Source organism: Sclerotinia sclerotiorum, genomic scaffold (genome assembly GCF_000146945.2).
Source record: "Sclerotinia sclerotiorum 1980 UF-70 scaffold_6 genomic scaffold, whole genome shotgun sequence".
Classification (NCBI taxonomy): domain Eukaryota; kingdom Fungi; phylum Ascomycota; class Leotiomycetes; order Helotiales; family Sclerotiniaceae; genus Sclerotinia; species Sclerotinia sclerotiorum.
Genome location: NW_001820830.1, coordinates 1235715 through 1259407, shown reverse-complemented (window position 1 = coordinate 1259407; position 23693 = coordinate 1235715). Strand labels below are relative to the sequence as shown.

General features: G+C 42.4%; 10 protein-coding genes across 10 annotated transcripts; 6 read left to right on the top strand and 4 right to left on the bottom strand.

The window, feature by feature from the left end:
• Nucleotides 1-400: 400 nt before the first annotated feature.
• On the top strand, nt 401-1476 carry SS1G_05309 (hypothetical protein; the record flags this gene model as incomplete). The annotated part of the gene is made up of 4 exons (XM_001593831.1): nt 401-509; nt 644-966; nt 1071-1300; nt 1374-1476. The coding sequence occupies 4 exons, from the start codon at nt 401-403 to the stop codon at nt 1474-1476; spliced, it is 765 nt and encodes a 254-aa protein (XP_001593881.1).
• A 474-nt stretch (nt 1477-1950) lies between these two features.
• SS1G_05308 (hypothetical protein) lies at nt 1951-2348 on the bottom strand (the record flags this gene model as incomplete). The annotated part of the gene is made up of 2 exons (XM_001593830.1): nt 1951-2175; nt 2247-2348. 2 exons carry the CDS (start codon nt 2346-2348, stop codon nt 1951-1953), a joined length of 327 nt encoding a protein of 108 aa, XP_001593880.1.
• Nucleotides 2349-2757: 409 nt separating this feature from the next.
• On the bottom strand, nt 2758-3361 carry SS1G_05307 (predicted protein; the record flags this gene model as incomplete). The annotated part of the gene is made up of 3 exons (XM_001593829.1): nt 2758-2773; nt 3063-3089; nt 3237-3361. The coding sequence occupies 3 exons, from the start codon at nt 3359-3361 to the stop codon at nt 2758-2760; spliced, it is 168 nt and encodes a 55-aa protein (XP_001593879.1).
• A 278-nt stretch (nt 3362-3639) lies between these two features.
• On the top strand, nt 3640-5406 carry SS1G_05306 (predicted protein; the record flags this gene model as incomplete). The annotated part of the gene is made up of 4 exons (XM_001593828.1): nt 3640-3795; nt 3848-4479; nt 4948-5135; nt 5399-5406. The coding sequence occupies 4 exons, from the start codon at nt 3640-3642 to the stop codon at nt 5404-5406; spliced, it is 984 nt and encodes a 327-aa protein (XP_001593878.1).
• A 367-nt stretch (nt 5407-5773) lies between these two features.
• On the top strand, nt 5774-7447 carry SS1G_05305 (hypothetical protein; the record flags this gene model as incomplete). The annotated part of the gene is made up of 2 exons (XM_001593827.1): nt 5774-7310; nt 7410-7447. 2 exons carry the CDS (start codon nt 5774-5776, stop codon nt 7445-7447), a joined length of 1575 nt encoding a protein of 524 aa, XP_001593877.1.
• Nucleotides 7448-8564: 1117 nt separating this feature from the next.
• SS1G_05304 (hypothetical protein) lies at nt 8565-9782 on the bottom strand (the record flags this gene model as incomplete). Its single annotated transcript, XM_001593826.1, has 1 exon — nt 8565-9782. One exon carries the CDS (start codon nt 9780-9782, stop codon nt 8565-8567), a length of 1218 nt encoding a protein of 405 aa, XP_001593876.1.
• A 1740-nt stretch (nt 9783-11522) lies between these two features.
• On the bottom strand, nt 11523-12261 carry SS1G_05303 (hypothetical protein; the record flags this gene model as incomplete). The annotated part of the gene is made up of 3 exons (XM_001593825.1): nt 11523-11922; nt 12030-12109; nt 12166-12261. The coding sequence occupies 3 exons, from the start codon at nt 12259-12261 to the stop codon at nt 11523-11525; spliced, it is 576 nt and encodes a 191-aa protein (XP_001593875.1).
• A 449-nt stretch (nt 12262-12710) lies between these two features.
• SS1G_05302 (predicted protein) lies at nt 12711-14640 on the top strand (the record flags this gene model as incomplete). The annotated part of the gene is made up of 5 exons (XM_001593824.1): nt 12711-12720; nt 13294-13352; nt 13829-13918; nt 14422-14492; nt 14595-14640. The coding sequence occupies 5 exons, from the start codon at nt 12711-12713 to the stop codon at nt 14638-14640; spliced, it is 276 nt and encodes a 91-aa protein (XP_001593874.1).
• A 3781-nt stretch (nt 14641-18421) lies between these two features.
• On the top strand, nt 18422-20280 carry SS1G_05301 (hypothetical protein; the record flags this gene model as incomplete). Its single annotated transcript, XM_001593823.1, has 8 exons — nt 18422-18620; nt 18695-18891; nt 18948-19213; nt 19267-19372; nt 19419-19543; nt 19594-19914; nt 19965-20189; nt 20247-20280. 8 exons carry the CDS (start codon nt 18422-18424, stop codon nt 20278-20280), a joined length of 1473 nt encoding a protein of 490 aa, XP_001593873.1.
• Nucleotides 20281-21535: 1255 nt separating this feature from the next.
• On the top strand, nt 21536-23362 carry SS1G_05300 (hypothetical protein; the record flags this gene model as incomplete). Its single annotated transcript, XM_001593822.1, has 2 exons — nt 21536-23268; nt 23323-23362. 2 exons carry the CDS (start codon nt 21536-21538, stop codon nt 23360-23362), a joined length of 1773 nt encoding a protein of 590 aa, XP_001593872.1.
• Between the last annotated feature and the right edge of the window lie 331 nt (nt 23363-23693).

Here is a 23693-nt window from a genome sequence, read left to right as displayed (position 1 = left end):
CGGTTTTTGCAATGGATGACTTTGGGGCTTTCTCAAAATTGTGTTAGGGATTCACATCCAGGTCACTGTGCGATTTGTACCTAGAAATACCTGATCATCACTGGATATTAAATAATATGAAGCTTTCCTATTACTGAAAAATATACTCCTCCACGTGCCATGACATGCTCTCTTCATAAAATCTCTGGAATGGCAATTTGAGCCACATCACGTGTAGATAGTAGATAGATATCGGCATTACCAATTCGACATTATGTTATCGACGTCACTGTTGCCCCGCATTGCATAGACGCCTTTGTATCTGAAATATCCCACCTTTGCCCACATCTTCTACCTCGAACAACAATTGTAAAAGTCACAGAAGTCCTAAATCACTACGATTTTTCAGTAAAATTTCATAATGGAAGCTCAACATGGACACAGCGCAGCTTGCTGCAATATCCCACCCATTGTATCCAAAGGATATGAACACAAGGGAAAATATGAAACCATTGGTGGTCTAAACACTTGTAGGTATTCCCATCGGTCGGATCGGTCGGTCTCCAAACATATCTCCTACTTTATATTTGAACACTCTCTCCAAGAAATTTCTCTATCTCGTTCCTCCACCATATTTCAACTCCAGCTAACCTCCCACCCCAAGATGTCACCGGTCCCGCAGACGCCAAAAAAGCCATCTTCATGATCTTCGACATCTTCGGCTTCTATCCCCAAACCATCCAAGGAGCTGATATCCTCGCCAACTCCGACGAACATAATAAATATCTCGTTTTAATGCCAGATATTACCGAGGGAAACCCAGCTGATATTAGTTGGTATCCACCTGATACTGAAGAGAAGCAGAAGAAATTGGGAAATTTCTTTCAAACGACGGGATTACCTCCAAAGTGTGCGGAAAGTGTCCCGGGCTTGGTGAAGGCGATGGGCGAGAAGTATCCTTCGATTGAGAAGTGGGGTATGCTTGGGGTGAGTTTTTTATTTTTACTTGCTAGGAATTCAGTTGGTCATGAATTAGAATGGAGATGGATATCTGTGGTTTGAGAATATGGACTGATACTTTTGATAAATAGTTCTGTTGGGGAGGTAAAATCGTCTCCCTCACTGTCTCTGCTCCTTCCAATCCTTTCGTTGTGGCGGCCGAGTGTCATCCAGCTATGGTTGATTCAAAAGATGCAGCGCAGATTAAAATTCCGCTTATTATGATAGCATCGAAGGATGAAGATGCAGAGGAAGTGAAGAAATTTGAGGCGAATCTTACCGGAGAGAAACATGTTGAGACTTTTAACGATCAGATTCATGGGTATGTTACTCCTATATTTTCTGTGAAATTTTGAGATGTGTAGTAAGTTCACTTTACTGATTTTTGAATATAGATTCATGGCCGCACGATCGAATCTTGAAGATGAGGGGGTCAAGAAAGAGTATGAGAGGGGTTATAAGACGCTTATTCAGTTCTTTGGAAAACATTTAAAGTAGGAGCTTTCTTTTTGTTTTTGTTCTGGTTGGTTGGTTGGATGAATCAAGAAAGTTCGCTGAGGTGTGTAGTGTCTATAAAAGTGCCGGGGCAAGATTGTAATAGGAGTTCGGTCTACATTCATTTTTAAAATGCATTTTGCCGTTTGCAATACTCTAGGCATCTTTTAATCGTCATGTTATCTAGAGGGCTTTGCTTCACGCCAGTTAAGTTTCGCTGCTAGAATACCTGAATGTTTAGCTCATGGAGAATTGTTCATTGTATCTATTTAAAACATTGCGATAATGTTGAAACACTGCCGTTATATGCACTATTTCTGCGAGCATCTCTGATACTAATTTAGCACTATTGATATAAATCATAACCCAACCCTCCCCTTTCACATCAACCCCCAGCCACACAATTCCTCATAACCCCTCCTCTTCCCCCTTCCTCTCCACCCATCACCCATCACCCTCCACCCAAAACCCACACCCCTAACCAACAACACTCGCCTCAAAAAAAACACAACACACCCCCTCCACCCCCAAATTCTTCACCTCCCCCTTAAACCACCGATGCGCCTCACACGAATCCTCATAATACTTCATATCCTCCAAATCTTTAAATTCGGTCTTTGCGACGACGGAATAGCCTTGGGTGCGGGGATCGTTGGGTTGGGATTCCCCTGCTTGCAGGGAGAGGATGTAGGGGGTTGAGTTCTAGGGGGAGGGGTGGTTAGTTAGTTGGTGTGGGATGGGGTGGGGGATGGGGGAGGAGGAGTGATAGTTACTTTGACGGCGGTTTTAGATAGCTTTTCGTAGTTTTTGAGGAGGGCGTCTCGGGAGGATTGTGTGGGTGCTTTGAACATGGTTATGCGGATTATTCCTGCCATTTCTTTTTGGTGGTGGGGACGTGTAGTTTTAGAAGTTTTTGATTTTAGCTGTGAACGTTTCTGTCTCTAGTATTTGTTGATTGATTGGTTAAGGTTATTAGATATTTCTTCAATTGGTGATGAGAGAGAATGAGATAAAAAAGGGAGGAAAGAAGGAGAAGAAATTCCAAGTAGAGCTTAATATGGGATACTTTTATATAAACACCTACGAGTCGTACCTATCAAAATATACTATATCCAGCAGGGACTAGCATAATATGCATGCTTGGACACTAATTGATAAAAGTGCTAGAACGATGGATAACCTTACCTCTCTACTTCTGATGACGAGTATAAATCTATCCTCGGAATTATCATTGCAGAGCAGAGTGCTCAGATTGGTTGGATTTGAGATCTTAATAGGAATACCTCACTCGAGTTCTTGACTGCCAATTCGTACGAGACAAGTGTATTAGCAGTGAATTTGAGATTTGAGCGGGGCGTGGGGCACTGATGGGGTTGTTTGTGGTGGGTCGGGATAAACCGAGAGGTGGAGGAGGGGTTTGTGGAGGCGGAAATGTTTCCGCTGAGATGGATGGGGATGTGATGGGAAATTGATATCATTCGTGATGGAGTTTTTGAGACCTGTAGTTAATTTTTTTCTTTTCATACTGTTATGATTTTACCAGTTCTTTTGTCAGGTAGGTACTGGAGTTTGAAATACCATGGCCTTACAATTGGGTGAGATTCGACTGGTCAACCCTGGTTGATCACGATTAATATTAGACGCGTTAATATTATATATCGAATCACATATCATCTCGCACAAATAGGCCATCTATTGGTAAGGGGATGCATTTAATCAGGGAATAAAGGCATCCCGCATGGCCTCTAGGGATGAATGCTTACTTGGACCGTCGTGTTTTGGGTGGAAGAGACCAGTCAAATAATACAACTCTGCAATGTCCCTTCTCATCCTTACGAAAGCGTGAAATCTCAGGATTATTGGTGAGATGGATGCATCGCACAGGCATGTTGCCGTGAAATAAGGCTGCCTGCAGGGCACTCAGAGTGGTATTGTTTGCCAACCAATTTGGGCTTAGGGCTTTGCTGGAGGGTAAGGCGTGCAGTACCAGCCTCACTTCAGATTGAGGGATACCCCGTAATGAAGTCTGAAATTTTGCTGTATATACATTTGGTATTCGATGGTGTCGGGAAACTCATTCCCTCAACATCACTCCCGATTCACCAAACAGTACCACCTTGATTCGAAAGTTGTATCTCACGGGGAATTAACATAAAATCTTACATCATGTCGGACGCTCTCGACGCGATTCAAGCCCTGTACGACACGGGCAAATATTCGGATATGAAAATCTGTTGCGAGGATAAAGTGTTCAATGCTCATCGTGCAGTGATCTGTATGCGGTCACCAGTGATCGCTGCTGCTATGGATAATGATCGTTGGGTGGGTAACATCCAAAATCGAAGATGATGTACACCCTCTGATGAAGCATTAGGAAGAAGCTGCAAAGGGCGAATATCATATGAGTGATGATGAGCTGCCAGTTGTGGAAGCCATGATTCGTTATTTGTACCTTAGAACGTATGATGATCAGGTAGTAGGGCCGCCTGAAGCTTTGAGCAGTCATTCACAGTTGGAAATCGGGAAAGACGAGTTGCCGCTTCCACTTACACCAGCATTTAAGCCGGAATCTGAGCTGGAACCCGAGCCCGCGCCCGATTCCGAGCCCGATTCCGAGCCCGATTTAGCTCCATGGTACGCAACAGCCAAACTTCCCGAAGTGACACCAGTCTCGCTACCTTCATCACTACTCTTCAACGCTAAGGTCTACATCATCGCCGATAAATACATGATCCCAGCACTCAAAACTCTAGCATATGAGAAGTGTTCAAAAAGCCTAGAAGAACATTGGAACACGCCAGAGTTTTCTGCTGCTGCGGAATTGCTCTGGGAAAACACCCCAACCTCTGATATTCAGCTTAGGGACTCTGCGGTTGCAACTGCTGCGAGTAATATCGACGTGTTACTTGATAGAGGGGAGTTTGTGGAATTCATGTCTGCGCATGGCGATTTTGCTGTCGAGGTTTTGAAGAGAGTGACTAGAAAAACCTACCCGGACATCACGTCGTATGTTCCGCCACATTACAGGAAAGCACGACGTTCTGGATTTCATTTCTAACTCTTGCTTATTACGCGGAGTCATGGTCATGTTTTCTTGGAGTCGGACATAGATATTATGGGTCTGCTGGAAATATTCATATTATTCATTGTTTTCGTCAATCTTCATGGGACTTTGCGAAACGGGAGTGGTCAAGCTTAATCCTTTAATGGCAACAGGTTAAGTTAAAACAACCAGGAATTAAAATTTGTAGAGCCAATAACCAGTATTTTTCTTAATGGGAGAGATTCCACGATCCAGAAGAAGCATGATAAGTCTAGTACCCTACTTTTGGACCACCCCTCTTTTGGACCACTCTTTGTTACGAAGTAACAGCTGATCTGTCCATACGAGCTCGGACCATTTGGAAAAGCAAGGAGATTCACATACAAAACTGTATAGCAATTGACTCATGTGGTCTCCCCACTTTAAGCAAGCACAGACATCGAATCTGATCGAAAACACGTGATCAAGAATTCCCACCGAGCTGAGGAATCCCACTATGGTGGGAAATATTCCCACCTTGATGGGACGATAGAGGGCAGTGGGATGCATAGTACGAAGGTCTATATAACTGGAAAGATTTTCCTTATTGTAGAGCTTCGTGCTCAAGATCAATCATTTAGTATACTCTACTATTAGCTACGAATAGCATATCATTATTGTCATTACTTTAAGTCCCTGCTTGACGCCTAGTTATAAACCTACCTCGAGAGCCTAGAGCACTTCCACGTGATCTAGACGGCTACCCTCGTAACAATCAATTAATAATTCAATGATGAACTGTACAATAGTCCTCTTACGATTAGTACCTAGTAGTTTTGGTTGGGTTTTCTAAAAAAAAAAAGATTCGGTTAACCACTAACCAATCGACTACACTGATTGTAGGGTGGTGAAATTGCTTGGCTAATATACGGTGTTCGCAAACAAATTCAAGCTCATTGTCGGGCAATCAAACACAATGAGACCCTGATCTAAATTGGTGCCTGTTAACGGCGCGGGGGTATAATGCCGGTTTTTTTTTTTCTTGGGCTTTCAACTCTACAGGCTACTACAGCTTTGTACTTCTACTTATCATGAACGAGGACGAATGTCCACGGTTCCTCCGGCAACCCTCAAAATCCTTCGCAGTCTTTGACAAATTCAGATTACCATTCCCTCGCGCATTTCCAGGCCTCCGAAGTCTGCGAAAATATCTACACAAAAATCTGGACATGGCTATTTTCAAGGGAGCCTTTTCTTGGCCTTGAAAAAGCCAGACTGATGCTTTTTGAATGCTCCCAAGATCCTGAACATTCTTGCGGAGTCTCCGAGGGGTCCTGTATTGATTTAAAGCTCATTGATTGTAAGAGCCGACACATTGTCAGCAAGCCATCCTCTACTCACTACGCTGCCCTTAGTTATATCTGGGGCGGCACAGAGGCTGCTCTTTCCGAGGATGGACCCGATGGGCCGAGGCTTGCAAGCCGAGTCTCTCTTGTCATCGAAGACGCCATCAAGGCAGCATTGTATCTGGGCTTTCGGTATCTGTGGGTTGATCAGTACTGCGTTGAACAGATAGACAAAGAGTTACAGGAGCGACAGATTGAACAAATGCACCAGGTCTACAATAGTGCAGACGTTACACTAGTAGCAGCTGTAGGTGATGATGCGAACTCGGGATTGGCGGCTGTTTGCCCGTCCTCGGAGGTAGTCACAGAATATTTCCGCAATGACACGTTATTCCCATATGAAAGTAGGTGGGCCACAAGTGGGCTTTCTAGATCCCTCAGATGCATTAGGGAGTCAGTCTGGAACACGCGCGGCTGGACCTACCAAGAGAGTTATGTTTCACGTCGGGTGATCATTTTCCACGGATATGGGATTTACTTTGAATGCCTTTATGTAGAGTCAGTTTTGAACCAGTTCCGTATTCTGGGAGGAACCGGTGCCGATCAGGGCATTGAAAATGGACCTAGAATGCGCAATTTCGCAAAGTATCGTCGGGGGGACGTGATGTTCTGGTTGACGCAGTCCATCGTTGAATACTCACAAAGAACGCTCAGATACCAGAATGACACGATCAGAGCTTTCTCGGCCATTCTACAGGACTTTGAAGGAAACATGTCTGTGCCTTTTCACGACGAAGATTATAGGAATCCATATTTTGGTTTCTACAACTATGAGAGTCCTTGGCGTATTGTAACAGTTCAAGGAGTCCCATTTTATGAGAGGTTGCCGCCCTCCCCAATATATTCATCTGCTATTCCTTCCCATCTATGGCTACCAGGTGATAGACTGAACACGACAGGACTTTGTTGGCACTACGATCATTGCACCGGCGGTGATAATGCAAGTTCGCGCAAACCAAATTTTCCATCTTGGTCATGGGCGGGATGGACCTGTCCAATCAAATGGAGGATTCCAAAGTTACGTTCTCCATATGGATCTCGAGGAAATCAGACAGGCACAATCTTTCACCTTGAGGATATGGGATTCATCGAGAAGTTAGAGAGTTCCCAGGGACTGGAAATTAATGAGGCAAAGCAAGCACAACACGCGTTGCTGTGTTTTTCTTCTGTTTCCTTCCCCGCCGAAGCTTTCCTCGCCGAAGATTTCCTTGTGGTAGACCCAGGAAAGCAAGCAGATCACATGATCTGCCTATATGAATACATCATAGCATGGCCCAAGGAGGGCTACCTCTGCTACTCCGAGGGCCTCTCAGCCGTTCTCGAGGGATTGCAGCAGGGCACACACAGACTGGTGCTGCTTAATGTCCACTTTACAGCTTACTTTATAGAGTTTCAGGCATGGATGCTCCGTAAGTGCGAAACAGGAAAGTCGTGTTATGAACGCATTGGGAGCGGCTATCATGAAATAGAACGTGATACAAGACTGACGAAATACTTGGAAGACTTAGTTGAAGACACCAAATTGGAGAGATTTAATATATGCTAAGTTGGCAGGCGCATGTTAAGTTGAGGTATTTTTAATAGATAAGCATTTCTAAATCGGTTTTCTACCTAATATAAGTACGAAAAAATCATTTGTAGTAAAGTGACAGGTTTGACATCCCATGAGAACCAAAAAGCGTGACATATCAACATTGTGTAACCCTTGAAAACGGAAAGAACGTTCACGATGCTTCAGGGATTTAAGGATTTTGTTTAGAGTTACTTTGCTTCCGCAGTGTGAGATCAGAACGCTGTCGATATGAACATGTGGGACTTGCGGGACACGATTTATAGGGATGTTCTTTGAGTATGGGCTGGATGTGGAGAGAGTGTCCAATAGTCAGGGCTGCAGGATGACGTAGATGTTTCGAATCAAATAGCCTATTCTTAATTTTGAAATATTTCAACGGGCTAGATTACAATAAAAACGAGTTAGACTTTAGCTCGACTTTTGGACTATATAATTGTTTTTAGATTATAAAAATTGAATTCACTCTGAAATATAAACTTTGTTTATATTCACTTTTTTCAATACAAGAATAATTTATTAGACTGTCTAATCTAGCCTTTTTTATTACTGAAAATCCCTTAATGATCTATACGATTCAACAAAATCACAAACTAGTCCCCCGGACGACTGTCCGAACTGTCCGAACGGAGTAGGCGAAGACTACTGGATACATTGAATAGAGATGCCGGTGTTTGAAATTTTTATAAGGCAACCTTGAGATCAAAATCTTTATAGTCTCTAATACATTAGATTAGGTTGATGTGTGTTTCTCGATTTAGAGTTGGGTTGCAATATCTTCGATTTGAAACTATGTTTACATCTTCAGAGTGTTAATTATATGGTACTCTTATTATGAGTAGATTTTGGGACTCTATATCACACTTCAGCCACAGATCCGTTGCAAAGAGCGAATGCGTCACAGCTAGTTTTCCGGTGCAACGTAATCTTACATTTTAGCGAGAAATCTTGCACTTTTTTATACAAGATAAATGTGTATAAAACTCATTCTATCCTTCTAAAAAGAAATCGCCAATAATCTAATAGCGAAACAATAATTTTGCACCTATATGCAAGTCATAAACTACCAACATACACATCAACCCCCAAACCTCTACGTAAGAGCAATCGGACAACCCAAATTCCCAAACAAAGGATTCAACTTCTTAAGAACAAACGCAAGCGTATTAACAGTCGGAGTAAGAATACTATTCAACGAAGAAGGAATACTCTGCGTAGCAAGCTGATAGAGCAAGCAAGAAGTCTGCGAAGCTTCCGGTGGCGCAATCAATGTTCCATTTTTAATAAATCCAAAATTAAGAACGTCAAATCCACCATTTCCGGTGGCACCACCGAAGAGAACGGGATATTGGAGATATTGGGCGAGAATTTCTACAGCGACGTCGACGGTTGTATATGGCGTTACGCGATTGGTCCAGTTAGCTGGGATCTTTTCCCCGCCGTTGAAGGAATAGGAACCATCTGCATTTTTTACGGCTCCGAAGAATGAGGAGATGGTTTCATAGTCTGGGACGTAGTTTTTGGTTCCAGATGGCATTAACTCATAGAGGAAAGAGGAAGCACCGAAGAGGAGGAGGGTCAGAGGACCAAAATAGAAGTTTGGGTTGTCTCGGAGGGATTGTTGGTAACGCTGGCTTCGGTATAGAGCCAATCCGTCACGATCATAAGTTCCACCAGTAGTCTCGGTCATCATTCCGAAAAGTGTTCCGTTGAATGAGTAATTATCGCCATCGCCAAGGAAATAATCATTGCGCGTGAGAGATGTATCAGACTCAAATTTGTTGTGTCCATCCAAACCTGGTTCTGATCCAGTCAAAACTGGAGAATAAGATGTCCGTGAGGTAGCATCACATCCAATGGACAGTTTCTCGGTAACAATATCACCATCTGATAATGTAAGGCCGAGAACAGCAAGAAGATTCGCCAAGTCATAACCGACGTTATACAAATTTTGTTGAGCATCAACAAGCTCATTATATGTGGTAATGCCATCTCGAGCAAGGAAATTGTGATTGGCGGCAGCGTTTAAACCGGGACATGGTCCACGAATATCTGTGGACTTCGGTGCGATAAATTGGTGATCAGTGTCTCCTGGTGCTGGAACTTGATAACCACCAATCCCTTTACCTGGAAGACCATTCTTGGCTCCGTTGTATGAATAAGAGGCTGAGATGCCTGGAGCGGCGACATGATCTGCGTTGAATGGACAGGAACCGGGGCTTGGTTGCTGACGTTTGTTTGCGCGCAGCAGACTAGAATCAACACCAGGCAAATTGGCAACGAATGGAAAAGCTGTAACAGCCTCAGCCATGAGGGTAATTGCGACTAACGAGTATTGCATTTTCAGACAGATTTGGGGTATGAATGCAAAAGTTGTTCGATTTCCTGAAGAATGAATGCAATGAGGAAAGAATGATGAGGGAGAATTGAGCTGTATATATTCAAAACTTTTCTACTATGTCCAGGGCATCTCGAAGAGGAAGATTGTTCCCCTTCACGCCACGCCGTAATCAGCTACAATTCTTCCTACATGGAAGCAAATGAAAATATTGTCCTTGAGAGACCCCCTCGCACCAGCTTTAGTTAGTGAGCTTCTCTAAAAGTCTCTTCCACGCCTCCACTATGCCGGGAAGCAGAAGATCATCCGCGACGGCAGAATCCTTATAGTCACAAGAACCTGGCTGGCTGAACGCCAATTGAGTGATCCGCAACGGATCTCGAAGCACGAAAGTGATCAGCGATTGCGGCTTAACATGGACCAATTGACCATGATGGCAAACGTGGGGAAGATGTACTAAAGAAAAACTCAACCAGCTACACTCGGATACCAAGGTACCCACTTCGATTTCTTCGAAGGGCGCACAAATAGATGCAATTCTAATTTCGATTCATCGATATGTGACACGCACTGCATACCATCACTAGAATCGACACTAATGAAAATATCCGATTTTTCTCCCATTCAACACTTTACCCTGCAGTTGGTTCGATCTTGCAGCTGGTCAAGGAACACCATGCTCATGCAAGGGGATCCAGATCTGGCATCAGCCCCGTGCCGCATATCACTACTAGACAATGGATAATTCAAATAACCATGAAAAATTGCGCTTGCAAAGGAATATTGGATGAAATGGTGCTCGTGCACCTCAATATGATGATGATAATTACCCACAGAATCCTACATGTGATTGCAAGACCATAAAACTGCGTAAGAGGCGTCTAGACAGCTGAGCTCCATTCATCCAGTCGTTGGATGCGTGGCATAGCACTAGCAAAGGCTTCATTTGCAGCGCGCAAAACTTCTCCATCCACAATCAATTTACTCAAAATTCGTGACATGAGATGGATGGAAACCCGAATATCCGGAATAGATTTCAGCTTTCTATGATTTCAGGCTTATAATCAAGCTTCTACTGTCAGCGCTAGTAGTTGATAATTTAGCGGATTGTCGGGCATTTAACAGGATCCATAACTTTAACCCTAACACCCCCTCTTTTTCTTTTGACATGATGAAACTAGAGTTTAGGTCAAAGCCTTGTTGAAAGCTTAATGCTTAATGAAAAAGATCTTCATTATCTAGCTCAGACGTCAATATCATGATGAACGACTGGGCATTCCGTGTGCTTGCTTATTTTTTTAAAACGAGGAGATAATATTTGCTATTCAAAATAATCAAATGAAGAATGAATCGCGAAAGCAGGCCTAGATCTTGTATTTGCATTCGTACACCCGTGTACGATGACCGACCGTACTAACTCACAACATTGGCCGCGGAATTCTCGTGAAAAGCTCAAGAACGCTCTCATGCATGGAAAATGAGGAAGAGAAATTGAAACCTGCTGCAAGGTTGAGAAATTCGTGGAGCCCGGTCATGAAGAATTGCTACAGAACAAACGTGTACAGGTTTAACTTGGTAATATTCCACGGCCTTGGAAATTAGTTGGCCCAAATCTAGCGGGCTAAAAGAAGGTATATACCTACGTTTGAGAATGCAAAACACTGAGCATCTTAGTTCTCTATCCGCAATTCCCCATAATTGAAATTTCACCACTCACTTTCCACCCTGTACCAACCCCAGGTATACATTCCACCCAATCCCGGCCAAACTCCCCAATAGAGCCCGTCCCTGTACACTCTTGATGACGGCAAAATTGCTCAGACTAACAAATGGCCATAATTTCCAACCGGCCTTCATCATATCCCAGTATTCTTCCTTAGAACTTTGTATAGCTTGTGGGAGACTGGATCCTCGGAGGACTGAAAAGGTTATGAGGAAGAACATTACGTTCAGGATTGCGATAAGGGTCTGGTCGAGTAGGACTTTGAGGATGGTGTTTGTGAGTGAGAGGGATTGGGCTGGTTTTGGGGATTTGGAGGATGAAGACTTCTCCGAGACATTTTGTGAAGGAGGTTGTTTCTTGGAAGGCAGGAGATCTTCGAGGAGCGATTGTCTGATTGCAGATTGTTAATTGAGTTCGGGATATGAGGGTGAGTCTGGTCGCAGATTGTAGCTTTATTTTCTTTGCGATAACCAAGTATCACACAGAACAGAACTCACAAATAGAAATTTGGCGGCGCGCTCAGCGCGCTGTAAAGGATGAAGTGAGAAACCGGTGCCCAGTCTATCGTGAATGCAGTCTATATTTTTGTCAGTCTGAGTATTGATAGCAATATGGAGAGGCAGAGGTCCATGCATTATTTTGGTGCGCGGAGATAAATTGTGCGATAATGTTGCTTGCTCCAGATAAGATGCACGATTGAATCGTTGTATTTATGACGGCAGAAGGCATCTTAACTATTGCTTTGTTGCTTTGAGCTCGATTTGAATTAGTTGATAAGGGAGAGAAACGTAGAAGTATGTGTCCTTTAAGTGGTTGCTTTGTATGACGTTCGGCTCGAGTAATTCATGTCGAGGTTGTACACTCTTTGGTGGGGAGCATTTCCTTGTTTCTTGGCTCACAGCAAATGCTATCCAGATTTCGAAAGATCTCAAGCTCGACTCCTCATCATCTTAGTTCATCAATTACCTTGCTGTATATTAACGGCGACTCGAATGCTCAGCCTCCTTGCTGGCAGAGTTGATCAGTCGCCGAGAACCCAGACATCCTACCTTCTATCATTTCAAAGAGTGCGATTGTGACGGCGAGTTTGATATGCTGAGGGCAGCATTTCAAGTCATGGAGCAGACAGATGCCAAGTGGTTACAACGTGCATCGCAAGATTTCATGTAGAGCTTCCCATGGAAGTAGGTATGTATGAAGTCGAGATGAATAAGTGATGATTGGGGGAGAAAATTTTATGCAACAAGCACAGCCTTGCATAACATTATGCATAATTACGGATACACATATCAATTTGGCCAAAGCAACTGCAAGTGCGGTCCTCTTGCTTCTGCACGTTTTGGGATGCGACATTGAAAGGTTCCTTCAACCATTGCACAGGAGCATGGAGTTTCTAAAATGTATGTATGCTGGTATCACCGCGTATTCGATGAATCTTTCCCCGTCGTCGGTCTCTACAGCCACTACACGAAAGTTTCCTAAGCCTCTTTTCTTGAAGTTTTATGATGTGGAATATTGAGCAGAACACGTTCGAGCGACCAAGTTCCTTTCAAATGGCATCATATCTCCAGTGTTGTGGAGAAGAAATGCTTTACTCCTAGTCTGAATATGGTTTGCACTGATGAGATGAGGGACTTGGGCTCGGGATATCTGGCTCGCTATATATTGCTGATTATCCTTTTAAGATAAGTTCTGATATAAAATTGTACCAGCACTTGATCATGAGCTTCGACTGAATTTTAATTGACAAAAACTACTTAGTTATATCTACGAATTTTAAGTCGGTACCAAACATCATCTGCTTCACAGGCAACGGCTCTGTAACTTTCTCCAAAAGCCGGTATAGATACAGTCACTTCTAATCCAAGTCTGACGGACCATGCATTCTTGTCCATCGATAGATCTTATCTCTCTGTCAATGGAACGAAGTGCTCTTATGCCCCAGCAGGCTGTATAAACCAGTCAACCACCCTCAAAAAATCCCTCACACGGTGACTCTAATCAAAAATCTGACCTCCAATAGGATAACTACCTGTACTTGTGCCAAAATCTTAGCAAACTACTGGGCCCAGAAGATCCTGAATTTGATCCTCGCCCAATATATTAGCCCTCTAGTTCCAAAATTTCCCTATAGTAGGCATCAACTAATGCATCCTATGAGATTAACAGGCACAATCCGATTTTCCAATATATTATCTTAGAAGTTGGGATCATCATTAGAGATATCATTGATACTGAAAAGTGTCGTGTTGACAATTTTAGTAAGTTGTTAGATAGCTGCTAGGCTAACTTGTAGTGGCAATATGTCATGACCGTTATTGCTTACAAGGTCTGTCAACGCTTCGCACTGTGCCACTTCGACGTTGATTCTGCCGACGAAGATAGTGTATTGTATTGTAATGTTTTTTTTGATTTTTTTATTTTGAAAAAAATTGATGTCTTTGTTCGGGAGGCTGGAGTCATCGGTGGCGGCATTGAGGAGATTTTTCAGACTCTAGGGAAGGAGTGATAGTGAGAATGCGAGTGAATGGTGTGAACAATGTTCGAGGTTGGGGTATAAAATACAATGGTTGCTTCTCGCCACCAGTTGATGATGTCGAATAGTTGATCTGCAGATGCAAAAGTCGCTATGGGGAGAACCAAAGGGATGACAAGTGTGTCAAATCTCATATTGATGACCGTAGTAGTTTTCGGTTCACAATATGCGGTTCATTTTGTCGACTAGCACATCTGAAAGCAAGAAAAATCAGCTATGCAAAGAAGTTTAAACGTGGAGTGAAGTTAGAGAAGCAGTTCCCAAATAATACTGAATCAGAAGATTGAAAGCACGGTTTGATAATGAACATTAAATTTTGAGGTGACCGGGCTTTTCTTATATAGAACTGAAAGACACCACGTCCGGAATTAGCACCACGCAAGCGCAAAGCCTCTCCTCGAGATAACATCTCGAATATGTTTTAGTGAGCTTCCAAAGCTTGCATTGTGCAATCAAACTCCTGACATTTAAAAGATTATGAGCTGGTATCAAGTTACTACAATACAAGTAAGCTGATGAACCACAGTACTGCCACTCACATAATCTCGGCATTCCGATCCCTCATTCTATAGTATTCATATTATTTATCAATGCTCTCTGCGGCAAAAATGTGTCTATTCTTATATCCAATCTCCTTTTATCCTCTTATACTCCATTAATGTTCATGTAAAAGAAGAGAATATCATTTTGGCCGTATTTAAGCTTTACACGCCTAACCTAATCTAGTCTAAACTTTATCACTAGACAGTAATACGTGGCTGAAAGTTTATTTCAGCCCTATGGCTATGATGTGCAACAAACAAACATGTGTGACGTATGTGACGAGGAGTATTTTAGTTGAATCTTCTGTTGTGTTTTTGTTAATTCTAGTATGATAATAGCTTTTTTTGTCAATCTAGTTACTCTGCATTATGGGACGTTTCGAAAGTACTAAATTAATCTGAAACTTTTGAGATGGCTTCATAACTGCATCCTATAGTCGGCAAGGATGAAGAGGAAAGTTACCTTTTATATGAAGAGGGTGATGAAACAAGCAGCTGCCTTCCCTATATAGCTTATCGAAATCCTAAAGTCCATTGCACACAAAATATCATTGGATCAGAATTATCTTCGTGCATGATTCCGAAAAAAAAAAATCATTTTCAGAGGACTAGACCAGGAGCCCAGACAGACAGATCAAATAAACTAAAACTCCAAATCTTCTACCCTAGCTGAATTACCATGAATGTGAGGATTGCAGTCAGACAAACCGTCTCCGAGAATACTAAGAAACCTCCTCGAAACATCTACTACCGTTGAATAAAAAACCATAAGATTACCCTTATTTCTAGACTTATATCCCCACTCGGATCTTTGACACCATTTATTATACATCAATATAAACCTCCCCACTCAAAAAAGCTCCCCACTTCATAATCCCCACAATCGAGACCCATCGCTACCACCCCGTCAGATTAAGAAGAGTTATCGAAATATAAATAGTAAAAATCAGGTTCTGTAAAACTTTTTCTCTAGGGAAGTCTAAATCTACGGAAATAGAAAAGACATCCTCTAAAATAATAACACTTAAAAAGCGGACCTTTAAATGAAAGTTTCTGTAGCGATGGATTTTGTTAGGATGAGCGAGGGAAAAGGGTGGTTTGTATAGGGTAGCCTTCATATTAGATATCCCCAAGTGGACAGTAATAATATATCGATCTCTGAGACACCTAATCAAACATTTAACAAAGTAACTACAATACACCTTTCACTCTAAACATCAGAAGAAACCCTCACCAATCCAAGATTTCCATGCCGCATGTAAGATTAAGCCACTCCTTTATTATCACTTCCTCTCCTCCTCTCCACCTTTTACTGTGATTCGATTCAAGAAATGCTCCTGATCAAGAATATAAACTCTTTCTATAAAATTGCAGAGCATTCTAAGATTCACAGTTCTATTTACTCTCTCAGAGAATAACTTTTACTTCCTTTCATCACGAGTTATATCCAAGTCTAGAACAAAAAAAAGAGGGAGTATCGGAGTGTCGGAGTAACTGGTTGGCGAAGAAAGTATTTGGGTAAATAAGAGGGAAATAAGAAGTGAGAAGGAGAAGTGGCAGATAATGGTAGTTAGTATCCAGTAATTAAGGAGCTGCTTTGGGAGCCGGCACATGAAGTAGTGAAAGTCATTGGTGCCTCCAACACTAAATCCTCTCCTCCTAGGCGAATCACAGAGAGTCTCGATAAAATTGTTTGAGAGCCACTACAGCATTGAAACATGTATTTATCAAGAGTCAAGAGTCAAACGGCATAGTACATCTAACACAATATCATCTTGAAGACGTTGTGCATGGCAGTGTACGCTCCTGTCCGTTCAATTATCTCGAATAACCACTGACCTGAAGGCTCGCTGGACGGTGCCTGGCTAGCATAGGAATTTTCTGGTACATTATCGCCTTCTAGAAAAATACAAATACTCTTCAAGGCCTTAAGTAATTAGCATTATCATGATTTGAGTAGAAGGCCAAAGTCTGCCGACAGCAAGATTTTTATGCTTCCACTCCCACCCACTTGGATTTTGATGCGTACGTTATTGTTTGGTAGAAATCCAGAACGACCAGACGATACAAGTTTCCACCAGTGTCCAACACACCCAGCTAAACGATCTCCTTACACATTTAAACCAACAATACAACTGCAAACTCCCAGGACCAAAAATCAATCATCCGAATATCAAGATCATATTCATGCCATGTACAAATAAGGCATACCACCAACTATCCCAACAATCATGAATCTCCACACCTCATACGCCACACCTCGCCAGAAAGTAAGCGCTGTTATTGTAGCCCTTGTCAAAGATATCGGTATGACGCACACTAGACGGCGGACACAAGCTATTAATCCTTGTACTAAGTATATAAGACTTACAATTGTGCCGGGATGGGAAATGATTGATCCTTCGCTGAAATGCAAGTGTATAGAAGTGTTGGACATATGGAATCTGCTTATCAAGCACAATTAGACTAGTCTTTTGTGATTTATTGGACAGGAATAGGATAACAAGAGTTCGTGAGTAGGGGCATTCTTTGGTCTCTTTTTAGCCATATAGTTCAATGATCAGTGATATAAACATTGCCACCGTACTTAGAGTTTTGCAAATAAAACTGAAGTACTTCTCTACAATCAACTCCCCCTCGATCAAGAAAATCTCTCTATTCGGCTTTTTTTTTTGTTTGATTTGATAATTCCAACCTCCTCTATGATTCTACGTTGAAATTAAATCGATCTTTGAACTGTTTGATCTTAGCCTTGGGTCTCTTCTCGCCTGAAATATCATGTTCACTTGAACAATCGAGCCCTTAGTTTTGGTTTTTGAAAATGAGATCCAGCACACTCTTAACCCCGCGTTTACTAGTCCTATCTCCGCTTTTGTAGTCTTAGCAAGGGACAAAGTAGTATCAAGTACAGAGCCACTTCAAGGTATCGGCAAAAGGTCTCTTGCATAAATGACATTGACTTCGGTGAGTACTTGACTAAGCTTTACTTTCAACACCACCAGAACACTTGCGGCGACAGCTAACTTCGTTTATTACAGAACGAATGGTGTTGAGATTAATTCCTCGTCGTTTTACCGGTGTGCCTCGTTTGCCACATTTACCGTTGACATTTAGAATTATTCTCCTCGAACCTTATCATCTTAAATGTAAGATACGCTGTGTTCAGTTTGGATTTGTACACAACACACATACTGCAAGACTGAAATTATAAAATCAATGTTTAATTCTACTAACAACTGGAACAATGAGTTCTTTTCCTGGTGCGGATGAATGCAGTACTGTGCAGAACGTAACCGCTCGATGATTAAAGATCATCCAAGGCAACATTTCCCAATGGTATATCTAATAAGCGCAAGCATGACAATGTTTCGTCAGCTCGTCAGTTGTCGCGTTTTACACAAGCTAGTATATCAAGATTCTTCATGAGATGAGATAGATAAGTTTGATTGACATAAGAACCTCACCAATAAAGTGCATCGGATATCTTATCTATCATCACGCAGCCCATGCATATAGCACGTCATGAGGGGTGCGTTGAACTTTTACCCGCAAGTGCGATATTTGACAATTACAGAAAAACTCTTGGAGAAATACTTGGCAATATACATGTTGAAAATACCAGCCAGCGTGGGAACAATCGATGGTGTCAAAGGCAAGGATTATATCGAAACATCGGCAACTCGAGCTTTCGAGTTCTTTTTTTCCGCACATCTTCACCAAGATAAATCATTTAAATTAACCAAATTATCATGTTGAACAAATATTTACTGGTACTCGATTGGTACTCAAATCGATTCTTTCTAGATTAAAGATGAGTTCCAAGAATAGCTTGGTTGTACACAACCACGTGATCGACACCCCTAGCTCGGAGGAAGTCTCGAACTCTGTCATCCAGGAGAATACTCAGAAAACATGGACTAGTTATATATGGGATACCTTGGATAAATCACCTCAAGAAAGAAGATTCTTATTCAAGCTTGACTTGGCTGTTTTGACTTTTGCTTCGCTGGGTAAGTCTTCATTGTCAATATTCGAGACATCCTATACCCTCATACGACGAGTCTTCTAAATTTTAATGATTTAGGATACTTCATAAAGTATTTGGATCAACAAAACATCAACAATGCATTTGTCTCTGGGATGAAAGAAGACCTAGGATTGTACGGAAACCAACTCAACTACATGGTGGCCACATGGACAGCGGGATATGTAATTGGTGGGATCCCTAGCAACATCATACTCACTCGAGTACGACCTTCTATATGGATCCCCTCGATTGAAGTATGTGACAGATTCCCAAAATCTATCATTTGAGTATAGAGCTTATAGTGGTACAGATAGTTTGGACAATCTTGACCATGTGTATGTCGCGCTGCAATAATGTGTCGCAGATATATGCGTTGCGGTTCCTCATTGGTTTGGCTGAGAGCGGTTTCTATCCTGGAATGCAGTATATCATCGGATCGTGGTACAGGAGAGATGAATTGGCGAAAAGATCATGCATATTTCATGCTACAGGTGCTCTTGGATCAATGTTTTCCGGTTATTTGATGGCATCTGTGTACCATCTCGATGGCAAAGGCGGTCTGAAAGGTTGGCAATGGTATGAAGCTCGAGATAAGTTAACAGTTGGAATCATGGCTGACGGCTGCGTAGGCTTTTCATAATCGACGGCGTGATTTCACTTCCCATCGCCATTGCGGGCTATTTCGTGCTTCCAGATGTCCCAGAGATCGCTAAGGCGTGGTACTTTTCCGAAGAGGTTTGTGTTTAACCAGCTTGTTATTTTCCTGCTAATAAGATAATAGGAACTGGAATACGGTAAAAAACGCATGGAATTAGAAGGTCGGGAGCAGAGAAAGCCATATACAAGAGCAAAGATAATGAAGATACTTTCATCATGGCACATATGGGCTCTAACACTTTTATATGTGTATGACTTTTTTGTCCCAAACAACGTAGATTCTGCTGACAAGCATTCAGAGCTTTCAACAATGGAGCGAGTGGGGCGGCGCCAGTTTTTGCCCAGTTTCTGAAAGACTCAAAAAACCCCAAGTACACCGTGGGGCAAATAAATACATATCCGACGGGTACTTCGGCAGTACAAATTGTAACAACGCTCGCCTATGCCTGGACTTCAGACACTATCTTGAATGGTAAACGCTGGCCACCAATTATCTTTGGGGGAGCTGTGAACATCATGTGTTATGTTTCTCTCGCAATATGGGACATACCAATTGGATGGAAATGGGCCTGTTATTTTATTATGGGCTCTGGGTATGGCCTTTCTGGTATTTGCATGGCGTAAGACTTCATGGACCTCATAGACAGTCAAAATACTGACAATGTACCAGATGGGCGCATGAGATATGCAATAAAGATAATGAAGAAAGGGCGATAGTAATTGGAACGATGAATGAGATGGCATACGTTGTTCAAGCTTGGTTGCCATTAATTGTTTGGCAACAAGTCGATGCGCCACAGTATCGAAAAGGGTTCATCACTATTAGTGTACTTTCCTTCATCCTCATCCTGACGGCTTTTTTGATCAGATTTTTGTGGAAACGGGAGAAACTTCAGTGAGTGAAAATTGATAACCCTAATGATCAACCTTGTTGATGCTGATACGGATTTAGGGAGGCCAAGCGAAAACGTGAATTGGAACAATGAAAGTTTGTTGTGTATTGAAATAGGACATTGACAGCTGATTATTCTTTCGAGTTAGATATCGGCGGCTAGCTGTTGATTTAAATTAGGACAATAACTTCGTTGTCTATATCGAATCGAACATGAATACTTATGTTCATTTGAATCGGGGCAAGAAAAGCGTGTTGTGTAAGGCTAAACCAGACTAGAATATTAATGAATTTCAGTTCAACTAGACAAAAGATAATGATACAAACTTGAAGCCAGTCCTGACTGATGTAAATTTACCATCTGCTGATGAGGTCAAGTAAGAAACTTTCAAAGGAAATGCTGGTTGAAGAGATTGGAATGAGAGTGAAACCCGAATCCTCGAGTAGTTTAATAAGTATACGGATGCATCTGTTCATTGGAAGATTGCGGTAGTTGAATGCCTTCACTTCACAGCTATATCGATATTGGGCAAACTATATATTTTACTAGAACTCTGTGATGGTCGACTCCATGAATCGTATTGTTTGAAGTTGAGCCCTTGGCGAGTTTCAGAAACAGCCAATGAAAGTGGTGTGAGTAAATCAAATGAAGGAGAGAGAGAGCCAATAGTTACCTACTAGTAGGTATCTATGTAAAGACTCAAGAATCACAAAAAAAGGACTTTGATAGAGAAACGATGATAAATGGTCGTCGAGAAGAGTTTGAATAAATTCAACCAATTACCGTCCTGCGTCGTTTTCCCCATTTCCCCATCTCCGAATATTCTGCCATTATGTAATCACATAATCATTCACCGCCTGCTTTAAGCGAGAACCGTCTCTGGTCGAGAAAGCTTATCAAGGTGGGATGAATTCCGGAGAAAAAAATCCTAAAACCTTCAAAATGTCGTCAAAGTTATCTTCAATTTGCAGTTATCTGCTCAATTTTCGACCATTCGTTCGCAGTCAATTCAATTTTGATTGATTCTTTACTCTTCTGTGTCTATTCACTATCGATATAATTTTCTCATTCTTCGAACTTCTCTAGAGAAGTCGATTTCGAAGAGTTCTGAAAGAAATTTGTTCCTGTCCACTCCGCAACATTGTAGGTCACTTCTTACTAATTTTACACCACAATGTTTTCCTTGGATTATGTCTTAACAGGAAATGCCAAACTGTTACACTCACCAGTATCGCTATGCGAATGCAATCTTTCCTTGCCTTTCTTGTCATCGAGTGCATTCCGGCGTAGCGGGGCTAATGAAATCGCGATAGTATTTCAGATAGTTACTTGATAACGATTCTACAAGATGTGCGGAATTCTCGGCTTGATATTGGCCGCCTTTGACGACCCTTCTTCCACCGCTGCGGCAGCGGAGATACACGAAGCTCTTTACTATTTGCAACACAGAGGACAAGATGCCTGTGGTATCGCTACATGTGCCGCGGGAGGTCGGATCTATCAATGCAAGGGTAATGGCATGGCTGCAAGAGTATTCCAGGATGGATCTCGTGTGCAAGATCTTCCCGGATTCATGGGCTTAGGTCACTTGAGATACCCTACAGCTGGAAGCAGTGCTAGTGCCGAAGCTCAACCTTTCTACGTCAACAGTCCTTACGGAATTACCTTCGCGCATAACGGAAATTTGATCAACGCTCCAGAGCTCAAGCGCTTTCTTGATTTCGAAGCTCATAGACATATCAATACAGACAGCGACAGTGAGCTTATGCTCAATATCTTCGCCAACGAGCTCAATGAGACCGGAAAGGCCCGTGTTAACGAGGAAGATATCTTCAAGAGCTTGGAGAGAATGTACGGCAGATGTGTTGGAGGTTGGGCTTGTACAGCAATGTTGGCTGGTTTTGGAATCCTTGGTTTCCGCGATCCACACGGCATTCGTCCCCTTATCCTGGGTTCTCGACCATCCTCCACTGTTGCTGGAGCCACGGATTACATGATGGCTTCTGAGTCTATCGCTTTGACCCAACTCCAATTCTCGAACCTGGTAGATATTCTTCCCGGACAAGCCGTCATCATTAGAAAGGGCTCGAAGCCGCTCTTCAGACAGATCGTTCCTCAAAAGAACTACGCCCCAGATATTTTCGAATATGTTTACTTCGCTAGACCTGACTCGATTATTGATGGCATTAGTGTCCATAGAAGTCGACAGGCAATGGGATATAAGCTCGCTGACACCATCAGCAAAGTTCTTGGACCAGAAGCAATTAAAGAGATTGATGTTGTCATCCCAATCCCGGAAACCTCCAATACATCAGCTCAGAGTGTTTCAGAACGTCTCAACATCCCTTACTGTCAAGGTTTTGTCAAGAACCGTTATGTATTCCGCACTTTCATCATGCCCGGACAAGGTGCTCGACAAAAGTCTGTCCGCCGCAAGCTCAGTGCAATGGAGTCTGAATTTGCCGGACGCACAGTGCTTTTGGTTGACGACAGTATCGTTCGTGGTACGACGAGTAGGGAGATTGTACTGATGGCCCGTGAGGCAGGCGCAAAAAAGGTCATTTTCGCTTCCTCTGCCCCACCGATCACCCATGCTCACATCTACGGTATTGATCTTGCTTCGCCTCAGGAGCTCGTCGCACATAACCGTGACAGACATGCAATTGCTAAACACATTGGCGCGGAAGAAGTTATCTACCAGTCGTTGGAGGATTTGAAGGCATCCTGTGCAGAGCTTTCTCCTCGCGACCCAAAGACTCAAGAGTTCGAGGTTGGTGTTTTCTGTGGTACTTATGTAACACCTGTTCAGGATGGCTATTTTGAGCATTTGGAGAAGATTCGAGGTGAAACTCGAAAGATGAAGGTTTTGGAAAGTGCGAAAGAAGCTGTCCTTCATGGTGTAGCAGGAGACAAGGAATTTAATCTCATCACCCAGGGAGCAGTAGTGGACTCTAATGGTCAGGTAGTCCCCGAAGGCCAGCAAGATAAGGTCGTCAATGGAACTGCGAATGGTAATCCCAGGCCCAAGCTAGAGGCTTCTGAGTCCAGTACGCCTTCAGTAAGAGATCGTCAAGATATTAGGTATGTTTCCTCGCTTTCAATGACTGATCATAGAGAACATGCTGACTCTTATAGCTTACATAATTTCGCCGATTCCAACAGAGGTTATGATTGAAATTTTTGAAATTTGGAGATACACTCAAACTTGTGCAAACTTTTAGACATGGTGTAAATATGGCGCGGCTGTTTGAATTTGAATCTTTCAACTACAGTAGTATAGAGGTCTCCACAGATGTCATGGTCCAGCTCACTGACTAGTATCAGAAGAGATTAGCCAACGGATCAACAAATATAAAAAAGAATTTTCATGAAACCTACAGTCATACTCATGTTTTCATCAATGTGATGCTGGTGAAGACTAGGGATGTAAGTGTTGTGCTGTATAAAGTATAGCAATGAATTCGAGGCTTGTCTACTACGATTTTTCACGGTGTAATACTCGACAA